The 24,627-nt window shown below is 41.4% G+C and overlaps 1 protein-coding gene across 1 annotated transcript in view; it reads left to right on the top strand.

Moving 5' to 3' along the window:
* LOC145409356 (uncharacterized) overlaps window positions 1-24,422 on the top strand; it is a 108,128-nt gene extending 83,706 nt beyond the window's left edge. Inside the window, exon 8 of the mRNA XM_080279826.1 lies at window positions 24,212-24,422. Within this exon, the coding sequence (XP_080135952.1) occupies window positions 24,212-24,422 (211 nt within the window). The remainder of the gene's footprint in view (window positions 1-24,211) is intronic.
* The last annotated feature ends 205 nt before the right edge of the window (window positions 24,423-24,627 follow it).

Here is a 24,627-nt window from a genome sequence, read left to right as displayed (position 1 = left end):
TTTTAGATTTGGATAGACCTTCCGAACTGGAGGAGTCAGATGTCGCCATTTAGTATATTCAGTAAAGTCATTCTTCAGTTGGGCAAAGTCGTCCATTGGTAGCAAGATTATATTAGAATAACGCGTTGTGGCAATGGAGAGGTTGAGGGGTAAGGGAAGAAGTTTGGCAAAGGGAAGAGCCAATATTTATGATCTGAGTGAGGAAAGGATATTTCAGAGGCTGTAGGAGCAGGTATTGTAACTGTGTGTGTGTGTGTGTGTGTGTGTGTGTGTGTGTGTGTGTGTGTGTGTGTGTGTGTGTGTGTGTGTGTGTGTGTGTGTGTGTGTGTGTGTGTGTGTGTGTGTGTGTGTGTGTGTGTGTGTGTGTGTGTGTGTGTGTGTGTGTGTGTGTGTGTGTGTGTGTGTGTGTGTGTGTGTGTGTGTGTGTGTGTGTGTGTGTGTGTGTGTGTGTGTGTGTGTGTGTGTGTGTGTCAGCATTCAAGTGACTGTGTTTAAGTAAACTTTAGGTGTGCACAGTTTAATGATTGGTTTCAAAATGTAGCTTGTAATTTATCATGAAAGGGACTTGTCTCGGTATGTTTAACTTGCTGAAGGTGACATAAGTAATTATTTCCAAATTAACAACCTTTTTAACCAGATGACATTATTACATCATGCTAATTTCTCCCATTAAGCCCACAAACATATTTTAATTTAAATAATATCTTCAGCAGGAGCATGTCATTTTTAGATATTTAATTGTTATTACATGAAGAGTGTTTATCAGGCTCCGGAAATGATCCCGGTAATGAAAGGAATTAGTTAAGGTCATGGAGAACCCTTCCGGTTCGAGATATTTAACCCAAGCCTTATACAGTACAATCATATGGAGAAAGGAAGAAAAAAATAAGAGTACATCATAGTGAAGGGACTGAAAAGAGTTCAACTCCCGTACAAAATCGTCTAGTGTTGGCCTTAAAAAATGGCCACGGCAGCTTGATACGGGATATGCATGGAATTACATAATCCCGTAGACTGACTAGAATATAATGGAAATATGACTGTCCGGTATTAGCCGGAACAGAATATCAAAGTACAGCAGTGGCATCAAAGGTAGTGTTTCACTATTTCTCTCTCTCTCTCTCTCTCTCTCTCTCTTTCTTAAAAATAGCCTTCATTTACCCATTCATTATTAATGATATCTCAATGGCTGAACAAAACTGTCATGAGGCTGCAGGAGAAAATGAGAAAGACCTTTCCTTAGTTTTATTCTTTTTTGTCGTTAGGTTTTTCCCACTTTAGTAAAATCGTTCGGAGCTACCCTGAATAAATAACCAGCTCCGTACATATTGGTGACCTTAACTCTTTGACTACCAGGGCATCTATCATTAGAATAAATCCGCCTTCTGGTAGTATGAATTAATTATCTAAAATCGTCAACAGTAGTGATTTTTTTTTATGCTAGTCATTCTACTAAAAAAACTAAATCGTTTGTTGTGAGGCTGATTTTAATACCACTCTGAAACCATATCATCGATGAGGTTACTTAATACGCTGCTTGGCTCCTTGAATGCTACGATTTTTCTCAGCAGAACAAAATCGCCAGAAAAGAACCAAAATATAACAGTAAACCGATTCCTTCCTAAGAAATGCGCGAATGGTGTGTGGAAAATGCGACTGTGGGAAATATTTACTCCTTTTTTTGGGTATTATATTCAACGAAACAATAGAGGATTATTTATTTTTACACTCGAGTGATTGGAAACTGATGTGGTTGGGAGAGAGAATTACACTCTGCCCCTTTTCATTCCTTTTCTTTCTTTTGAACACAAGGGCCTTACTATCAGGGTCTAGCTCCTGGTGATTTTATTATTGACTGTATTTCAAGTAAAGCTTTCTCTCCTATTGGACCAGCTTGGAATTTTGTTTAGGCTAACACAGGACGATGTGAGTCAGTCGAGAACAATCCTAGCAGTTAACGAGATGATTTAAATCGAGGCAGATAATCCATGGGACAAAAGTAAGTACACCGCTCATCTCTCTCTCTCTCTCTCTCTCTCTCTCTCTCTCTCTCTCTCTCTCTCTCTCTCGTAAACCTCTGGTGCTGGTACAAAAAAACAAATCACCTCTTCATTATTAAATCCTTTGAGGATCTTTACGTTGGCAATTAGTGTAATTCAAAAAATTATTTTTAGGAGAGCGAGCGAGCGAGAGAGAGAGAGAGAGAGAGAGAGAGAGAGAGAGAGAGAGAGAGAGAGAGAGAGAGAGAGAGAGAGGAGAAGATACGAGACAAGGAAAGAAGAGAAAAGAAGAGAACAGGGGAAAGAAGAGAAGAGAAGGGAAGGGGAGAGGTGAGGAGAAAAGAGAAGAGAAGAGAAGCGACGAGATGTGAAGAAAGCAAGAGAAAGTATGAAGTGAAGAAGAAAAAAGAAAGATAGAGAAGAGAATGCAAAGAGATAAACCATTAATAGAGACAGAACAGAAAAGAGGAGGGGAAGAGGGGAGAAAGCACAAATAAGCCAGGCTTACCCAGCAATTTAAATGTAATTGACTTTTAACTTTTTTGTTTGGGGATGTATGCGAGAAAGTAAGTGAAAGTGAGCAGAGGAGAGGAAAAAAGAAAAAAAAGAAATCTCGGCAAGACATTTTAAAAAGCTGGAGAAAAAAAATTATTTATATATATATATATATATATATATATATATATATATATATATATATATATATATATACTGAATATCTATAACTATATCTATCTATCTATCTATCTATCTATCTATCTATATATATATATATATATATATATATATATATATATACATACATATACACTACTGTGTATATAAATTGTATTGTATACATACAGAGAGAGAGAGAGAGAGAGAATTAAGTGACCATAGAGAAAATGGATCTGAGACAATGTGTCTGCGTGTTTGTTTTTGTGTGCTTGTGTTGAAGAGAGATGGAGAGAAAACGAAAACAGATGAAGAGGGTGATGGGCGTAGAAGGTGATGATCGAAGAAAGGGTGAAAAGTTTGAGTGTTAACCGAAAGTTTCCTCTTCTTCACCCGCGGACAGACTCATTCCTTCACTCATTATCACTCATTGACTTGCTCATTCACTCATTCTCTCACTGTTTCACTCACCCATTTACTTAATCATTCTCTCTCTCTCTCTCTCTCTCTCTCTCTCTCTCTCTCTCTCTCTCTCTCCCCTTGTCTGTTTATCTATCGGCGTTTATATCTCACACACACACACACACACACACACACACACACACACACACACACACACACACACACACACACAGAAAGACGAGACGAGACGAGAGAGAAAAGAAACGAAGAGAAGAGAGGAGAAGAGAAGAGACGAGAAGAGGTGAGGAGAGAAGAGAGAAGAGAAGAGAAGAGGAGAGGAGAGAAGTGAGGAGAAGAAAGCAGAAAAAATTATGAAATGAAGAAGAAAATACAGACAGAGAAGAAAATACAGACAGAGAAGAAAATACAGACAGAGATGAAAATACAGACAGAGAAGAAAATACAGACAGAGATGAAAATACAGACAGAGAAGAAAGGAGAAAGAGATAAACCTCGTGTGTAGTGGATTGGAATTAACTTACCCATATCTGAATATCGCAGTGAAAAGGCTTATCTCTTTTACTACTATGACATGACTTATATTTTATTCCTGCTCTATCGAGGCTAATTTTCATAGATTGAGGCAGATATTTCGAACTCGAGGAGTCAAGTGTCGCTTTCACTACTGTATACGAGGATATTCTTATGTTGGGGAAAATGGTCTACTGGTTACAGGAATATACTGTAATAATGGGTTGTGGGAATGAAGAGGTTAAACGGGAAGGGAAGGAGCTGGAGAAAGGAAAGAACCAGTATTAATGTTTTGAGAGAGGGGAGGAGCTGGTATTATAACTGTGTGTGTGTGTGTGTGTGTGTGTGTGTGTGTGTAAAATGGAGGTGTTCAAAGTTTAATGACTAGTATCAATGTGTAACTTGTAATTTATCATCAGAGGATCATGTCCGAATGTGCCTGACCGGCCGCTGGTGACACAAGTAGTGTTTTCTAGATTCACTTAATCCTTTCAACTCGGTGACATTTGTCATGTTCATTTCATCCTTTAAGCCCAAGGACATGTTTTGCTTTAAATAGTACTTTTAGCTCAAGCATATCATTTTTAGAAATACCTGCATAATAGTTTTTATATGATGACTGTTTATCAGGTTCTAGAAATGATCCCGGTAATGAATGGATGAAAAATTAAAGAGTACATCGAAGTGAAGGAGTTCCTCTTTGGCTGACAGGATTTCGACCCACCCTACAAAATCGTCTGTTGTTTGATTAAAAAAAAATATCGCCACAGCAACTTGATACGATTCATGCATGGAATTACATCATCCCTTAGGCTGACTGGAATATAATGGGAATATGACTGTCCGGTATTAGCTTGAATAAAAGACCAAAGTCCAGCAATAGCATCAAAGTCAATATTTCACTATTTCTCTCTCTCTCTCTCTCTCTCTCTCTCTCTCTCTCTCTCTCCATTACTTTAAACAATAATCAGCTTAGAAGAGGTTCCTCGAGATGCAGAGTTTAAACAGAGCCTTCAGTGACCTCTTCATCGTCAGTGCCTTGTCCTTTGTTGAATAAAACTCAGGAGGCAGCAAGAGAAATTCATGAAAGACCTCACCGCATCATTTTTTGGGGGGAGGGGGGATTTTTTTTTTCCCAGTTCATGTGTTGGAAGTTACCATGAAAAAATAATTAGTTCCGTACTTGGACTGCCAGGGAATATCCCATCTGAATAAATCCGCTTTGTATTGGTATGATAAAATATCTTAAATTGTCCAACACTGAATTTCATGTTTTTTTTTTTTTTTTAATAACTAGACCTATTAAATAGCAAAATCGTCTGTTGTAGGGCTGATCTTAATAACCACCGTGCATTCATATTATTAATAAGGTTAATTAATACACTGTTCGGCGTTTTGATTGTTACGATAATACTCAGAACAAAATCGTCAGAAAATAGCCAAAATAAAATAGCAAGGAGTGTCCTCCCTAAGAAATGGGAGAATGGTGTTTGGGAAGTGATGTAGCTGTGAGAGATAATTACGCCTTTTTTTTTTTTTTAATACACATGGATATATTACTCAGGCAAACATTATCAGATTTTTTTTTTACACTCGAGTGTGTGGAAAATAATGTGGCTGCGAGAGATAAGTACACACTGCCCATTTTCACTCCTTTTTCTTCTTTTTCAAACACATGGATATTATTATCACTCTGGCTGCAGGTGATTTTATTACTTACTGTATTTCAAGTAACGCTTTCACTGCTATTGGTACAGCTAGGAATTCCATTTAAGCTAACACAAGACGATGTTAGTCAGTCGAGAACAATCCTAGTAGTCAATGGGATGATGCAAGTCGAGGTAGATAGATAATCCATGGGACAGAAGTAAGTACCCCCCCCCCCCACCGTCCCATCTCTCTCTCTCTCTCTCTCTGGTAGACCTCCGGTGCTGGTATGAACAAAAATCATCTCTTCTTATTATATCCTGAATCTGGAAAATGCAATGGAAAGGTTTACCTGTTTCGTTACTATGACACGCTTTGTATTTATTCCTGTTCTTTGGAGATTAGCTTTCTTAGATTTAGGTAGACTTTTCGAACTGGAGGAGTCAGATGTCGCCCTTTAGTATATAAAGTTATTCCTAAATTGGGCAAAATCCTCCACTTGTTGCAAGAATATATTATAATAATATGTTGTGGCAAAGGAGAGGTTGAAGGGTAAGATAAAAAGCTGGAGAAACGGACGGGCAAGTATTAATGATTTGAGAGAAAGGAGAATATATCAGAGACTGGAGGAGCAGATATTATAACTGTGTGTGTGTGTGTGTGTGTGAATACCAACATGCAAGTGACTGTGTGTAAGTAAAATTGAGGTGTACACAGTTTAATGACTGGTATCAATATGTAGCTTGTAATCTATCACGAAAGGAACATGTCTGAATGTGACTGACCGGCCGATGGTGACACGTATTATTTCTAGATTTACTTAACCCTTTTAACACGATGACCCGATTACATCATCGCTTTGAATGACTGGATTATAAAGGAAATATGTTCGTCCAACGTAAGTCTGAATAATATATCAGAGTCCACCAAGAGCATCGAATTTAAAATTTCAATGAGTCGAACTTATTGTCTCTGTCTCTGGCTGTCTCTCTTTTAAACAATAAGCAACTTTGAAGAGATTTCTTCGAAATGGAGAGCTTAAATAAAGCTACCAGTTACACATTATCACAGCCCTCTCTCCCTCTCTGGTTGTAAAAAAAACACAGGGGGCAGCAGGCATGGATTATAAGGTAAAAAATCGATTTTATTTTGTGTGTGTGTGATTAGGCTTTCCTCAGTTCAATATAACTGTTGGGAGTTACCCCGAATAAATAATTAGTTCCGTACGTCTAGTAGACATTTACTCTGTGACTACCAGGGAATATACCACTTGAATAAATCCGCTTTGTGTTAGTATGAACAAAATACCTAAATTCGTCCACAGCAGTCAATTTCATCTTTTTATCACTAGCCTTTCTTTATTAATAAAATCGTCATTTGTAAGGCTAATTTTAATACCACTGTGCATCCATATCATCGATGAGGTTGATAATTACACCGCTTCGCGCATTGAATGTTACAATTTTTCTCAGCAGAACGTAATCGCCAGAAAAGAGCCAAAAATAAAATAGCAAACAATATCCTCGCTACCGAATGGGTGAATGGTGTTTAGAAAATTATGTGGCTGAGAGGTAATTGCGTCTTTTGCTTTGTTTGTTTAGCTTTTTATACATATAGATGTTATATTCACGAAAACATTAGATTTTTTTTTTCATTCGAGTGTTTGGAAATTAATGTGGGTGGGAGAGATTATTACAGTACACTCTGCCCATTTTCATTCTTCTTCTTTCTTTTTTAAACACACAGATATTATCACTGTCTAGAAGCAGGTGATTTCGTTACTTACTGTATTTTAACTAACGCTTTTTCTGCTATTGGTACAGCTAAGAATTCTGTCTAAGCTAACACAGGACGATGTTAGTCAGTCGAGAACAATCCTGGTAGTTAACGGGATGATGTAAGCAGAAGTAGATAATCCATGGGACAGAAGTAAGTCCCCCCTCATCCATCCATCCATCCATCTGTCTGTCTGTCTGTCTGTCTGTCTCTCTCTCTCTCTCTCTCTCTCTCTCTCTCGTAAACCTCAGTGCTACAATGAAAAAAAATCACTTCTCCATTATTAAATCCTTTGAGGATCTTTACGTTGGCAATTAGTGTAATTCACAGACTAATTTTTAGCAGAGAGAGAGAGAGAGAGAGAGAGAGAGAGAGAGAGAGAATGGGAAAGGTGATGAAAATAAAAGAGGAAAGAAAAGGGAGAGAAAAGGGAACAGAGAAGAGGAGGAGACAGAGAAAAAGGATGAGGGATAAGAAAAGAAAGAGGAGAGAGAAGAAAGGAATGAAATGAAGGAGGGAGAGAACAGGAGAAGAGGAATGGAAAAAGATTAGGCAAGGAAGAGTAAAAGTAACTGATAAAGACAAGGGGAAGAAAGAAATGTAGGGAGGGAGAGAGCGAGGAAGAGAGATAGGAAAAGGGAAGAGAGGAAGAGGGATGGACGGGAGGGAGAAAATGGAAAGGAGGAGATAAAAGAGAGAGGAGGAGGACCAATATAGAGAAGAATAGCAAGAGGGAAAGAGAAAATGAAAGAAGTTGTAGATGGGAAAAACAAAGGAATGTGGAATTGTGGTAGGGAGATACTGTACAAGAAAAGGAAGAAAAAAGAGATATAGGTGTGGGCGCCTACCATCCATTCACTCGATGCAGAGCTGCCTTCAGGTAACTTTACACTGAATGAAAGTTCCTTGTGACCCTGGAAACCGTTTACTACGCTGGGTGGTAATCACAAAACCAAACAGACGTCTGGGTATTTTAGGCGGTTAAGGAAGCTCCCTAACAAATCTTCCTCATATATAGATATATTTTTTGGATACAGTTGGCTAATATCGTTTTGTTTGTTTTATATGCAAAATATGTTGACATTAGAATTATTTAAAGTGATACAGAAGAGGACGGGAAGGTATATTAAACAAAATAAATAACTTACGAAGAAATGTTAGGGAGATTCTTTAAGAGGCGAGGATACGGTCCCTGGTGGTCTTCAGCTGGATGGGTCCCTTGAGGGTTTGCATCCAAGGGCAGCTGGGGTTTACTGCTCACATAATGCCACTCAGGGGACCACAAGGCTGGTTACCATCACCTTAAACGTTGGGACAGAGTAGTCTAGCCCACAGTCCTTGCCTTGGTTAACAGACAGATAAATATAATAGATAGATGGATAGACAGACAGACAAAATGTGGAGAGAGAGAGAGAGAGAGAGAGAGAGAGAGAGAGAGAGAGAGAGAGAGACAGACAGACAGACAGACAGACAGACAGACAGACAGACGGACAGACACACAGATGAAAATGGAAAAGAGACATACAAGTGATGCAACTGAGGATACCGTATGAATGACGAGATAAGAAGAAGGGACGATAAGAAGTTGATTAATTGACAGAGAGAAACAGAAAGATGCAATTAGTGATGAAAAAGATTTTAGAAAGGCGACGAAAGGGAAGATAACGCTAGAGAAACGTGGTAGTGAAAAGAGGAAGAACTGGGTGGTGAAAGAGAGAAAAAGAGCCGTCATTGGAGAGAGAGAGAGAGAGAGAGAGAGAGAGAGAGAGAGAGAGAGAGAGAGAGATTGTGATCATAATGAAACTGGATCTGAGACGATATGTCTGCGTGTTTGTTTTTGTGTGCTTGTGTTGAAGAGAGATGGAGAGAAAACGAAAACAGGGTGAAGAGGGTGAAGGACGTGGAAGATGGTGATCGGAGGAAGGTTGAAAAGTGTGCGTGTTAATATATAGTTTCCTCTTCCTCACCCCCGGACAGACTCATTCCTTCGTTCATTCTCACTCATTCATTCACTCTCTCTCTCTCTCTCTCTCTCTCTCTCTCTCTCTCTCTCTCTCTCCGTGTTTACATATCTGCGTCACACACACACACACACACACACACACACACACACACACACACACACACGTGCGCGAGGGCGCGCGCTGATTATATTCATCTTACGTGGGGACCTGTTGAGTAATAATGTTAATTTTTTCACTAAGTTTTACGTCTTTTTTTTTTTTACTCCTGCTACCTCCAGAGGGCTCTATTAATTTTAGGAGAGGCTTTTCGAGTTTTATGGGTGAGGTGTAGGTTTTTAATGACTGTGTCATCCTAAGGTATATAAACTCAAAAGCAAGTAGAAAGAGTCCTTACAATTTTACACCATCGTATTGAAAGGGTTAAGGGAGAATTTTTATCCCATTACTTCATGAGGAAATTCTTTCATTAAACGTAATGCCTGGAATTAGCTAGAAGAAATATAAAAGCTCTGCATCGGACTGAAGCGCTGCATTGGACTGAAAGTGTTAATATTACCACTGTGTAGATGGCCAGATGGTGATTCAATGCGTAGAGGAATTAATGGAGGTGCATAAGATGCATAAAAGAAAGATAAAAAGGATAAAAAAAGAAAAGTGACGGAAGCGATAAGAGAAGGCATGAAAAAGGCATAACAAGTCAGAGGATCCCTTTACCTGGTGCACTCATCCCTGCATTACTGTAAAAGGACAGAGGGAAATATTTACTGGAGAGGTGCAAATCCCGTGAGTCTGACCGTGGCTAAACTCTGGTCCAGGTGAAGGTTTACTACTGTTCTAATTGCCCTGTTCCTAGGGAAAAATAAATCTATATCTATATCTACATCAATATATCTATATCTTCATATCTGTCTATATGTCTATATCTAAATCTTAAGACGTGGCTGGACTGAACGTCTACCAATTAGCAAAACTTCATATTTCTATGTTAAACTCTTCGGTCGTGCACAACGGCTTTGGTCGGGACATCGATGAGTGCCCACATCTCGAGGGTGGCCCTTGGGCCATATTCCTAGGTAAACATCTATGGCGTTTTCCTCCCGTGGTGTCCCTCCCGGGGTTCCACCTGCCCTATATAGTGACCAGAGCGAACGTTTACCAATATGCGAAATAATGTATTCCTAGTTTAAATATTATATTCATGCATAATGGCTTTGGCCTGCACCCCCGGGGCCGCAACCCCGCCCCTCCTTTCGTGAGGGAAAGAAGGCTCTCAGAGGTCCCACCTGGTCTGATACATGGCTGAAGTAGTGGTTTACCACTGTGCAAAATTACTTGCTCCTGGATATGAAATTATAACAGTAAATACCAGATTCGCTGTAGATCCCCGGACCCCCCACCCCCCCTTCCTGGAAGGCAGCCCTTGGGATTACGCTCACAACGTGGCTGGGATGAACATCAACCAATATGCAAAATTTCATTCTCCCAGGTTAAAATCTATGACCGTTCGTAACGAATTTTCCCCGGGAGCTCCGCCTCTTCCCCTCTCCCTCCCTTCCCCTCCGTGGGAGACGGCCTAGGGCAGGGGTTCTCAACCTGGGGTACGCGTACCCCCAGGGGTACGTGAGAGGAATTTTGGGGGTACGTGACAGGTTTCTCAAAATACTTCGGTTTTGAATAACTTCAAACCTGTTTGTAGAAAGTGGCCTACATGTGCTAGGCTAGATGTGTCCTCCACTAGAACCAGGACACTAAGTGACAACGTTAACAAGGAAACTCTTGGAGTTATGTCATTTGAGAGAAAGCTCTCTTGGACTACACTTGCCACACAACCTTGCAAACCCATAATACAGTAGTCACCCTTGCTCGTTTTCTATCGATCACGTAATTCCTCACGCGTACCGAGCAGGTACCAAAGTGAGACGCACTGTTCGCCTCTCTCTGTCACCCACTCACCACTCTTCCCTCACTACCCTCACCCTCAGGTTTCCAGTGTATTTGTAGTCTGATTTTTTTTCCTCGTTTAAGTTGTCATGGATTTTGCTTGTGGCTACGAAGTCATGTGCCTGCACTGCAGCCATAATAACTGGTAATGGTTTCCTTCTACATACTGCTGTGAGCAGGGATTCTCAGCACTGTGCTTGATTAAAAACAAGTTACGTTCACGTCTTGCAGTCAAAGACGACATAAGAGTGGCTCTCTCAAAGACTGTGCCGAGGATTGACTTGTTGGCAGCAAAGAAACAGGCCCAACCATCTCACTGAATTAGTATATACTTGTATTTTAATGCAGTCACACACACTGACTTCCCTATGAGTAAGTAACTAGTTACTAATAACTAGTTGCGAGGCTTAACAATCAGCATTAGTTCGCAGTCAGTGGAACACAAAGCCTTAATTCTATTTTGTTACTTTTTTCATGCTAGTGATGCTAGTCACGTACACAGTAATTTCCCCAAGAGTAACTAGTTATAATCTGTATATAGCACCACTACCTCACAGTCACAGTTACTGGAAAAATGTGTCTGATTTAGTACTGTTTTATTATTATTTTTATGCTATTCACACACACTGACTTACCTATCACTGTTACTAGTTACAAGTTGCAACTAGCTGCAAGCAGCACTAGTTCACTGTCACAATGATCGAAAACTGTCTGTTATAGTTCTGTTTTAGTACATGTATTGCATGCTAGCAGCCAGTCACATATTGTTTCCCTATGACAGTAACTAGTTCCTATCAACACTACCTCATAGTGACATACTGACATTAATTGAAAAGTTTGTCTGCTCCACATATATAACACAATTTAAACTTAATAAACTAAGTCAATAAACCATGCATTTCTTTTTACCCTTCCTGATGCTGCATTGTGGGTAAGGGGTACGTGACCAATACTAAAAGACTTCAAGGGGTACATAAGATTAAAAAGGTTGAGAACCCCTGGCCTAGGGGATCCGACTACATTCATAACATGGCCCGAGTAAAGCTCTACCACTACAAATATTCGTGTTCATGGGGGAAAAATTGGTCGTGGCTAACGGCTTGAGCTAGAGCTAGGAATAACCCCCCCCCCCTCCCGTGGGTGGTGGCCATCGAAGGTCCTATTCTGCCTGAAACTTTTTCCTGGTGGAGGTCTATTATTGTGTAAAATTTCCCTCCTATAAGCCCTGGACTCGACTTTCGAAAAGGTACAGAAAAACAGTGAATAAGTAAATAAGTAAGTTATTAGGCGAGTGAGTAAGTGCCAGTTAGGGAGGATCATTATTATGTGGCCACCCTTGAGGAGGCCGCAAAAACAGAAAGAAAATACTGAGGTAAAGCGGAGGGAAGCTGCAATGCCAGAATCATTAGTTGTCTGCAAAAGTTGAAAGAAATTGAACCTCTCCTGACAATAAGAAAACTCTTATTTAATACAAAGAGAAAGGTGTCTGCTGTCTGTATGAGACGTTTGATGCTGACTGACCGTGGAAGGTAGTCAGTAATGGATGAGTATGTTTACAATTTAGAACGAAACAAGATGATGATGGTAAAGTGGATGAATATTGCTTCCTTGAGGGACAGGTTGTATAGTATATCACTGAAGAAACGTTGTGATATACACTGTACTTTGTTAATCTGTAATAACGTAAAGCGAAAAGAAGGACTGAGATAGTCTGAACATGTAGAAAAAATGGAAAAGGTTTACTTGGTAAGGAGAATAATCTTGGATATTTGTGCTGAAGGCAGTGTACCAAAAGGTAAACATACGAGAACATGGAAAAAGGGCCTTGGACTGAACAGCCTCGAGAGCAATCATCATTTGCCAGCATGGCCAAAGGCTTTAAAATTATAAATTTAATTGCAGGCCATTAATTCACCACAAAGAAATATAAAAATATAGTCCCTTGGCTGAAGTGTGGTAAAATCAAAGGCACATGCACTGAGCCCCAGGGATCCAACCTACGCCACAAGCATTGACGCTCTTCCCAGTACATGATAGTTTCCACAAATTGAAGACGGCGTAACGGGGTTCATTTGTGGTCCTCGTGGGGTTTGAATGTGCGTTCTGGTGATGCTGATGGCTCCATGGTTTGGGTGATGCTCGTAGAAACTGGTTACGAGTAGAATACATTTTTCTTAATCCGGGCATGACAGGAACCCCGGTTTTGTTTTGTACCTAATACTGGACAATTTTATCCAGCAAGAGTGAGTCACAGATGACTGAGAATGCTACTACTGTCTTCATTAACCCTCTCATGGTCAATATTGCACCCGTAATCTATCCTTGTTAATACTTTTGCCGTCTGACCCGCCTGCAGCCAGAGGATCCCTCCTTGCTTTCCCCTCTCCCGCGCTCCCTCGCCAGCTGAAAATACGGGTGCTCGAGTTTTTCTTTTCTGATCATTTTTTTACCCGAAATATTAGGATCAGCAGATTTGTTTTTATACCGTTTGAAAGCTGCGTCCTTTTAGAAAAAGATGAAAGAATAAAGAAAGTATCAATGCATAAAAAAATTTTTTATGACGAGTATAGTTGAAACCCCCCGCTCTCCATCCCCAGCTGAAAATCCGCTCTCTGGATTTTTTTCTGTTCTAATCATTTTTCACCCAGGAATATTTGGATTAGCGGATTTGTTTTTATACTGTTAGGAAGCTGAGACTTTGTAAAATAAGAGGGACGTGGATCCGCCTCCCAAAAGTGGGTTGGACACTTTCAGGCTGGACGCGGATCCACATCCAAAGACCACGAAAGAGTTAACGTCAGATGAGTATTTTTTCAAGTACGAGTGCTTAATAGGAGCGCAGACCGCAGCACCGCACCATGATGAACTGTGTTAATGTTGTTCAGTGTGAGTAAATTATAGCGGCATCAGTAATGACTTCAAATCTGAGTGGCCTTGATGCACTGAACAGTTTTATAGGTCTCTTTATTGTCGGGCGTCACATCCGGTGAGTGGTGTTTTCGACAAAATGATCTCCATGTGCTTTTGTTCCTAATCAGCAACCACCACCTTTACACACACACACACACACACACACACACACACACACACACACACACACACACACACAAAACTTCCCTTGCTTACTCTCGCACCACATCTCTCCACCCACTTCTGTCCCTACTCAGTAACGACCGCTCTTCCCGTGACACACATGACCCCTCCTTATACTCGTACACTCCCACACCTTATCTTTCCATGTATTGCTGTAGCTGTGTTTACAAATCTGTCAGTTTTTTTTACGAGTATCCGGAATAAAAGGCTAACCATGTTCAGTGCCTGAGACAGTTTTATTCCAGTATCCTCATAATTTCATTGACGACAACAAAAATACAATCCTGTGTGTGTGTCCATTATCTGAGAAGGTGTAAACATCCACAAACAGTACTGATACCCTTGACCAAGTTTGTTAAGTGCCAAATAAAGGAGTTAATAGCAATAATAATAATAATAATAATAATAATAATAATAATAATAATAATAATATGTATTATGATGACTCGATTTCTGTATGTTTGTTAGTTACCGTAACACAGCAAAAAAGGGCGCATGTAGAGCAAGTTTTGTTAGAGCAAGATACCGTTTAAATGCTCAAACTTGAAAAATAAAACAATTTCTAGTCCAATCGGAACATCGGTTCCATAGTTACGACTCATTTCTTGACATCGAGCGGAGACCGCCGAAGGCGGCCTTTAAGCGAGTAATGATAATAATAACAACAACAACAACAAGGACCCACCAACAAATACATATGTCCAACATGCTCAAAACCTATCACGTCGAGCCGACAGACAGAGGGTTCAGTTCAGTGCAACTCCTGCAAGAACAGGACCCATTACACCTGCACAACACTTGCATCCAGGAAACATTACACAAACACCTGGACCTGCTCCTCATGCTCCTTTCCCCCACCCATCAACCCACCTTCCAATCTTACTCCTATTTCCTTCACACCTCCACAGCCAAACACTGACCCTTCCCACACCATCCAGTCCCCCAACTCCTCCCATTCCAACCCATCCTAATCCACCTCAACCCTTACCTCCATCACAACCTCCTCCTACCCCTTCCCCTCCACCCATACCACCTCCCTCCCGTGCTGCAGCAGCCGACACACATCGCACACACAACATAAACATCCTTCAGTTAAACATAGGTGGCATAAACACCAAAATACATGAACTCACACAATTCATCAAACAACAGAACATACACATTGTCATCTTACAAGAAACAAAACTACACAGAGCACAGAAAACACCGACATTTCATAACTTCACCACCATTCGACAAGACCGGGCCGATGGCGGTGGCGGTGGACTCATCACCCTGATACACAAATCCATCAACTTCGCAGATACCAGTGCACACACAAAGTCACTCCTCCCCCCACATGACACCACAACAGAAATACAATCAATTAAAATACGCACTGGTAACAAATCACACATAACAATCGCTAACACATACATTCCCCCCCAGTCGTCCCCCACAGTACCACACAATTACTCTCCACAGATACACCACATCACTAACATACCCAACATCATCCTGGGTGGTGATTTCAACGCCAAGTCGTCGGCCTGGCATGTCAACAACCCTGACACAGACAGAGGGCTGGTACTACAATCCCAGACAGATCATCTTTTCATACTAAACAGTCTAGACCAACATACCCAAATCCCACACCAAGCCCTCTTCCTCCAGTCATCTCCAGACATCACCTTCTGCTCCCCAAACCTCGCCCCCACTACATCATGGAGAGTGGTCAAAACCCTTGGTTCTGATCACCTCCCAATCATCATCACTACCAAAACCAGAATCACCCCAGCTGGCCACAAGCACACATACACTAATTATAAGAGAGCCAACTGGGAGGCCTTTGTAACTGAAACAGAACAACATTTCGAAATACTAAACAGTACACCCATCACAAACATCAACACCGCTGTGCACACTTTCAATACAATCATACAAAACGCAGACAAAAGACACATCCCTAGAGGCAACAGAAAGAGACACAACCCCAACTTCACACCAGAAATTCAAGTCCTCATCAGACAACGGGACACACTGCGACACTCCCCAACACCCCATACACAAAACACCATACAACAAATACAAGAACTCAACACTCAGATAAACAGTATAATATCAGAACAGCAAACACTAAACTGGAAAAATTACCTCCAAACACTTGACCACAAAACAAACATCAGCAAACTTTACAAAACACTAAACAGCATCACACTTTCCAACAGCAACACCACACAATCACACGCTGCCATCACAACAACAGACACCATACCCTCAAACAAACAACAAGCAAACATTCTCATCAATCACTTTTCACAAGTCAGCCATCTAACCCCCCATCCGGAAGACCGACATATCATCAGACGTAAGAGACAGTTCCCCAAAGACCCAGACTACGCAACTTTCACGTACAACCAGACGAAGCACATCATTAACAACCTCAAGCACTCATCTGCCTGTGGAGCAGACAACATAAGCAACATTCACCTCAAACACCTAGGACCAAAAGGCATACAAGCACTTACCAACATATCAAACTACAGCTACTCACACAACATAATACCCAACATCTGGAAGCATGGCAATATCATCTCTATCTCTAAACCCAACAAAGACCCCACGTTACCCTCCTCACATCGCCCCATCACACTCCTCTGCACCCCCTCTAAAGTCACCGAACGACTGATACTACAACTAGTCACACCTCACATTCCCCTAGCCCAGTCACAACATGGCTTTATGCCACTACACTCCACAAATACCCTTCTTACAGATCTTACACAGAGAGTTTTCGATGGCATGAATTCAGCTAAGCCACCACACAGAACACTCCTAGTCACACTAGACATTAGCAAAGCTACTCGTATTGATGCCATCCCGCGCCACAACCTCACAAACATAATACTCAACACAAACATGCACAATAACACAAAAAGATGGCTGGCAAACTACTTAACAGGCAGATGTGCACACGTAACATTTGCCGGTCAATTTTCTAACATCAGAAATTTCACAAACGACGTCCCCCAAGGATCTGTTTTGTCCCCTACACTCTTTAATCTATACATGCACGACGTACCCGCGCCCCACACACCACAGATACACATAGCTTCCTATGCAGATGGTATAACACTTACATGTACACACCAAAACACAAACACAGCTGCACACATCATTCAACCTTATCTCAACACACTACACGAATGGTTCACCACAAACAGGCTCAAAATAGCCCCAGCCAAATCTACAGTGATTCTTCTCACAAACTGGACAGCAGAACACAGTAACATCCCACACCTCACTATAAACTACACTCCCCTACTGCACACACACACACACACACACACACAAAATCCTTGGTGTAACATACAATACATCAATGTCATCTAAAAAACACATCACAAACATTAAAAATAAAATAACACCAAGACTCAGTGCTTTGAGGTCACTTGCCCATACAACATTCGGACACAACAAAGAAACCACCACCACAGTATACAAACAATGCATACGTTCAGTGATGAATTATGCAACCCATGCCCGGGCTTCTAACCTGACCAAAACACTCTACAACACTCTACAGACCATACAGAACAAAGCCCTAAAAATAATCACAGGCTGCACAGCTAATACACCCACGGACCACCTACATCAAGAAACCAAAGTCCTCACAGTCAAGGATCACCTAGATATGAGAGGCACCCAGTTTCTTGCTGCAGCCGCCACAAACCCACAACATCCACTACAGTACATGGCAGCACATCCACCCACACCAAGGAACATCAAAACAACACCCAGCACACGATACCATACACAAAAACTGTCATCTCTCCCCCCTCGCCCACCTCAGACCAGCTTCCAGAAGCATATCCACACTCAGATCACTCGCCGCTCCATTCTGTCACTTAAAGACAACACACAGGTGCATGCACGGCCTCCTGACATCCACCCTTCTGAATCCTATCTTCCTCGTGAGGACAGGGTCCACCTGGCCGGGCTGAGATGTGGGCACCATCCAGCCCTCTTAAGCTACCAGAAGAGGCTGGATGACTCCGTCACTGATGCCTGTCCAGGATGCAACACAGCACCCCATACTATTAAGCACATTATGGAAGACTGCATTGCACACAATCATCTACGCCAACAGCACAACATACACTCTTTGAGAGCTCTGTGGGAAAGCCCGGTCTCGGCCATGGCCTTCCTAAGGGACTCGGGGCTGTTCGGCCAGACTGCCTAAGGAACAACTGCTACTACTACTACAATAATAATAATAATAATAATAATAATAATAATAATAATAATAATAAGAAAAATATTACGATTATAGATGCTAACAGTTGTCTAGTAATAAATAAAAAATAAACTGTACACAGAATTAACATCTACATTTCAAATATTTGTTTTCACCATATTGCCACTCCTATATTTCTACTACGTGGGGAACTGAACGTGAATAACAAAGTTTGCCGGTAACTACAATACAGGAAAAGAGGTCACACTGTACCAAATGAATCATCATCTTATCTCTGATGGCGTCCATTTTACTTTATTCTTGATATATATAGACGATTTTACTCCCCTTTAAAGAGCTCTTGAACGGAGGTGTTGAATTACATCTTTCATTAATCTAATCACCACGAAAGACTTTCTTAAAGACAGGAAAAAACAAACGAATAATTAATAAACAAGATACATAAATAAATAAAGACGATCTCAGGCTGCAGGAATCAAAATAAGTTCTACCACAGCATAACTGCTTCTTGTTGGCAATCCTGCCCACCTGTAATACTATTCTCCATGGCATTACCACTGTTATTGTCGAGTTGTTGTATAGCGTATTGTTGGAGAGAGAGAGAGAGAGAGAGAGAGAGAGAGAGAGAGAGAGAGAGAGAGAGAGAGAGAGAGTTGAAAATGTAGTGTACCGTTATATTTTTTCCTAAAGTAGTTCATTTTCCCAAAGGTTCTGTCCTCCATTAAATCAGTATACAAAACCAACACTAACACTTGTACTTACCGCGGGTCCTTTTCGTTGTCTTCACGTCTCACCTCACCATCGTTCCACACGCGTCTACCTTGCCATTCCGTCGTCCTTTACCAAATTTCATCTAGTCCCTACACCATGAACCTCATCCTTCCCACCTACCTTAGGAAGGATTAAGTTATGGTTATAATTTGAGCATATTATGACATTGCAGGCTCGGTTCACTACTTACATAGCATTATTTATTTTATTATCCATTTCTGTGTTTTACATCTTTATCACCTTCATCTGTGTGTGTGTGTGTGTGTGTGTGTGTGTGTGTGTGTGTGTGTGTGTGTGTGTGTGTGTGTGTGTGTGTGTGTGTGTGTGTGTGTGTGTGTGTGTGTGTGTGTGTGTGTGTGTGTGTGTGTGTGTGTGTGTGTGTGTGTGTGTGTGTGTGTGTGTGTGTGTGTGTGTGTGTGTGTGTGTGTGTGTGTGTGTGTGTGTGTGTGTGTGTGTGTGTGTGTGTGTGTGTGTGTGTGTGTGTGTGTGTGTGTGTGTGTGTGTGTGTGTGTGTGTGTGTGTGTGTGTGTGTGTGTGTGTGTGTGTGTGTGTGTGTGTGTGTGTGTGTGTGTGTGTGTGTGTGTGTGTGTGTGTGTGTGTGTGTGTGTGTGTGACTCTGGGATAGGCTTCACAGCCTGCTCGCAAGGATCAGCAGTCCTCCTACATACCATACACCTCCACATGTCTCCACTTCTGCACTAACACCCACCGTCCATACTCAATACATGCAAGGGCTGTCTCATACAGGACTTGCTTACTGGTCCTAGCGGGGGTATTTTATGACATGCTGGCGGGTTTTCAGGTAGATCAGTAAAGCCTGCTTTATGAAATTCAAATCCTTAAACTGTTCCCTGCCCCCAAAGGGATTCGAACTTAGATCCATTAGGAGAGACAGAGAGAGAGAGTAGTCTAATGTCTTCTGAGAGAATAAACTGACCACTTTCATTCTTTTACGTTGTCCCATGTACTCGCGAAGGTGTTTGTAAAGTGTATGAAGGTGAACGTTGTAGATCGGCTGGTATGGACGTGGCAGTTACAAAATGTTCTCCAATAATAATAATAATAATAATAATAATAACAATAATATTAATAGTAATAATAATCTATTTATCTATTGCCAGACACCTTAATCCCGTAATGGGTGGCCACAAACAAATCGCCTCCATGTCGCCCTGACCCTACTTACTGCTCCCAGCTTCAGCACCTACTCTATGGCGCTGCCCAGCTCACACGCACCTCTCTTATATACCTCTTCAGTCCATCCCTCCATCTCATTCTTGGCCTCCCCCTCCCTCTCCCCCTCTCCATCTCACTCGCCTACACTCTTCTCGTCAGTCTCTCGCTCTGCATCCTCTCCATATGGCCAAACCACCTCAGTGTATTTCTCCTAACGCTTTCCATCACATCCACATCCACACCACAACGCTCCTTCACTTCCTCATTTGTCAGTCTATCTCTCCACGTAACTCCACACGCTCCTCTCTAATAACTCATTTCCACTGCTCGCACTATTGACTTGTGTCCTTTCATCAAAGTCCAAGCTTTGCTTCCATACGTTAGAGCTGGTATCACAGTACTGTCATGCAGCGACCTTTATTTCCAAGCTCACTTCCTTGTTCTTTATCAATTCTTTCAATGACCCAGCAACCTTTCTTCCCTGTTGTATCCTTTCAAGCACATCATCCTCTAAACTTCCATCCTTACTCAACTCACTACCCAAGTACTTAAACGTACTCACATCTCCCATTCCTCCTCATCCAGCTGCAGCCTCGCTGAACATTCAGTAGCTTCATTTCTCTCGAGGACCATAACTTTACGCTTCCCAGTCACCTTTAGATTCCGTTTCTTACATACTCTCTCATTTAATGCTCAGAAAACTAAATACATTAATTTCTCCAACAGAAAGAATCCCTCAGACTCTCACATAATTATAAATGATGTCAATATTCCCATATCCACTACAATTGATATCATAGGTGTTACTCTAAACCTCAACCTAAGCTGGACAGCTTATGTTAAATCCCTTGCTAGAAATACTTCTAAAAAATTGGGACTTATGTACAGAGTTCGTGAGTTCTTCACTGACGAGCAGATTGCCACAATATACAAAAGTCATGTGCGTTCTCAGATCGAATACTGTTCACCACTGTGGAGTGGATGTGGAGCGGTTGCATTGAGGCAGTTGGACAAAATTCAAAATAAAGCCATTAGATTAATCAATAATCCTGCCATTACGCAAGACCTTCCTCCATTATCAGTAAGTAGAGATGTTGCTTCTTTAGCATTATTTTATAGATATTTTTACCGTAAGTGTTCAGACGAACTGGGTTCAATTGTTCTTCCCCTTCACATTTTCTGCCGAAATACTCGGGCAGCTGGGAGCTCCCATGAATTCACTCTCTCTCCCCCGCAATGCAGAACCTCTGCTTATCAAAATTCATTTATACTCAGAACTACTACTCTCTGGAATTCGCTTCCTGGGAGTTGTTTCCCACAAACATTTGATCCACTTCATTTCAAGTCCAGTTGTTATGGGTATTTTATGAATGGAGGATGCCTTTAGGCACATGGACTTATTATTTTCCCCTTTTTTTTTCCTTCCTCCATTCATTATCTATTAAAAAAAAAAATTCATTCACCATGCCTTGCAGTTCCCCCTCGTCTTCACTAAACAATACAGTATCATCTGTAAACAACAGCACAGGGAGTTTCCAGACATTGCCCTCCCTCATTAGGGTCACTTCAACATCCACTGCCCTACCTTGTACCTCCTTTACAACCCCATCCATAGACAAATTGAACATCCCTGGGTACATAATAATAATAGTAATTTCAACAAACGTGGCTCTCATACCTGCCCTCTTTCAATACAAGAAATGGTTTCACTAACATTTATAGTGTAGAAATATTGATTCTTTTTTTTTTTTTTTTTGCGGGGGGGGGGGCAGACAGATTTTTTTTTTTTTTTTTTCAGCTTAGGATTTATCCTTTATTGTGAAAAGGTTAGAAACAGAATCCAGTAACTAAAGATCAACTGCAATAATTTCAGTGACTAATAGAGACAAAGAGAACAGAAAGAAAAAAAACTGTTATGTGTATGCATATAGAAAAGACACAGTTCACAGAATGGACAGGCGTGAAAGAGAGAGAGGACCTGTAATTAAGAAAGTGTGAGAGTGTGAGGCAGAACTGGAGAAACAGCGCCATGTATTTATGTGTGGCGGTAAATGAGGCTGTTGCCCGCTTTAATGTCAGGATGTTGTTGATGGTGGTGATAATGGTGGCAGTGGTGGTGGTGGTGGTGGTAATGTTGGTGACTTTGGTAACGGTGTGATGGTGGTGGTAGTGGTGATGCTGGTGACTGTGGTAGCGTTGTTGATGGTGATGGTGATCAGGTATTAGTGGCAGTGGGGAGTTGTGGTAGCGATGATGAGAGTGGTTGTGGTCGTGGTGGTGGTGGTGGTGGTAGTGTCTGTGATGGTGGTAGTGGAGGTGACAGTAGCAGTGCTTGTGGAGGCGATAGTGGAGGGTGATGAATGTATTTGAGGGTATGGTAACAGTAATGGCAATAATAATAATGATGATAGTACTGTGATGGATTGTACTGTAGTTTTGCAGCTCATCATCATCGACACCATCACAGTTATTATTTAATAATTATATTAATACTGGTGATAATATTAGTGAAGGTGCTGATGGTTGTGATGGTGGTGGGAATCAAGAGAGTCATTATAAGACTTTTCATTACGGCAGTAACAGAAAAACAGTAGCATGTCCACGAGGCGAGAGACAAACATCCGCATGTTAAAAATTTCTTTTCACTCCAGCAACCTTGACATTCAACCAATGATTATCATCTTCGAAGGTGGCCTACATAAGGTATGTAGCTACATAAAACTTGTTTCTAAGCTACGTAGTTAAGGATATAAAATATTAGAGCCTGACCCGACGGACATACATTAAGACAGACAGGCGTATTGAATGTGACCAAAAACATTACCAGTTCAGAAGGAGTATAAGCCTTGTGATAAACTGGGACAGAACACAATAAACCACCGTAAATAGATCCTGTTAAATGCAAGGCTGGTTTAAAGCACAAGGACGACCCAGTAATGTTTGCGATAAACCAACCATATGGATCACAAAAGTTGGGTGTTTACAGTGGCTGGATGGGAGTTGCTTCGTTTCTGTTTTGCTTCTTGGACATTTACTGGTGATAAAATAGGCTATGTGATGATAGTAGTAGTGATAGCAGTAGTAGTGGTAGCTGCAGCAGCAGCAACAACAGCAACAACAACAACAACAACAACAACAACAACAACAACAACAACAACAACAACAACAACAACAGCAGCAGCAGCAGCAGCAGAAGCAGCAGCAATAGTAGAAGTGGTGGTAGTAGTAGTAGTAGTAGTAGTAGTAGTAGTAGTTGTTGTTGTTGTTGTTGTTGTTGTTGTTGTTATTGATGGTGGTGGTGGTGTTGCTCCAGGTTTGTCTGAAATGTGAACTCAGTAGCCTACTGGCTGCTCCTTCTACATTGTACCATCCTCCTTTTGGGGGATAGGAAAGAAACTGAGGGACGCTTGTTTGGGCTGGTAGTAGAACCACACAGTTTTATCGGTGCCGCCACCACGCGCAGGAGTCCGTCTCTAGCACCGTTTTATTGATGAAATTGGGGTGGTACGGCAAGTGGATACGGTGGTGATGATCGCATGCTCATTTTTGCTTCAGCTTGAACTAAAATTACCTTTTCTTCATCTTGAATGCTGAGACGTAGCAGAAGATTATCAGTAGAATACGATACTAGGAGTGCTGTGGAAAAGGAGAGCCGTAACTCTTTCTGCCAGTGAACCATCGGGAAATTAGTTGCAAAAAGACGGAAATCTCGGTCAGGTTAAGGTTAAATAAATATATAATATTAGTTATTACGATGGTGGTAACAGTGGTACCAAGCTGGTTTCAAGTTGGTGATGGTAGTATTTCTGAAGATGGTGGTCGTGGTTGTTATTGTGAAAGGGGTTGTGGTAGATCTTGTAAAGGTTATGGTGGAACGATGATCATAATAGCCCTGGTGATAGTGGTGATGGTGGTATGTGCAATGAAAGTGATAACAAAAGTAGCTGAACTTAAGAGGGATGATGCTGGAGGTAGGTGTGGTTATAGTGATGATGGTGGTAATGGTATCGTAATGACAGGGACTGGTCCATGAAAGGGACGCCTTCATGCGGTGACACCACTATGGCCAGGCGGCTCTGCTACCCATTGAAACAAACGTCAATCAACTCCGGCCCTATCCCTCAAAAGGAGGATGGAATACGGGAGACGAACAATCTCAACCTGCAGTTCACCGAGTTCACGTTTCAGACGAACTCGAGGTTACAGCAGCAGCAGCAGCAGCAGGAGTGACAAGGATTATGATGGTTTCTGTGATGATGGTGATGACAGTGGTAGTTGCAGCGATGGGGATATTGGTGGGTGTACTGACAAGAATCACGGTAGATGTTGTGGTGATCAAAGTAATGCTGGTGAGGTTGGAATATGGTGGTGGAAATGGTGATAATATGTATGGTAGTGATGGTGGTGGTGGTAGCTGTGTGGCGTTGATGTAAGT

Source organism: Coenobita brevimanus, chromosome 80 (assembly GCF_032717465.1).
Source record: "Coenobita brevimanus isolate Jiangsu-jjx chromosome 80, ASM3271746v2, whole genome shotgun sequence".
In the NCBI taxonomy this organism is placed as follows: Eukaryota; Metazoa; Arthropoda; class Malacostraca; order Decapoda; family Coenobitidae; genus Coenobita; species Coenobita brevimanus.
The sequence above is the reverse complement of the archived record's forward strand: the minus strand, read 5'-3'. Positions and strand labels throughout refer to the sequence as shown.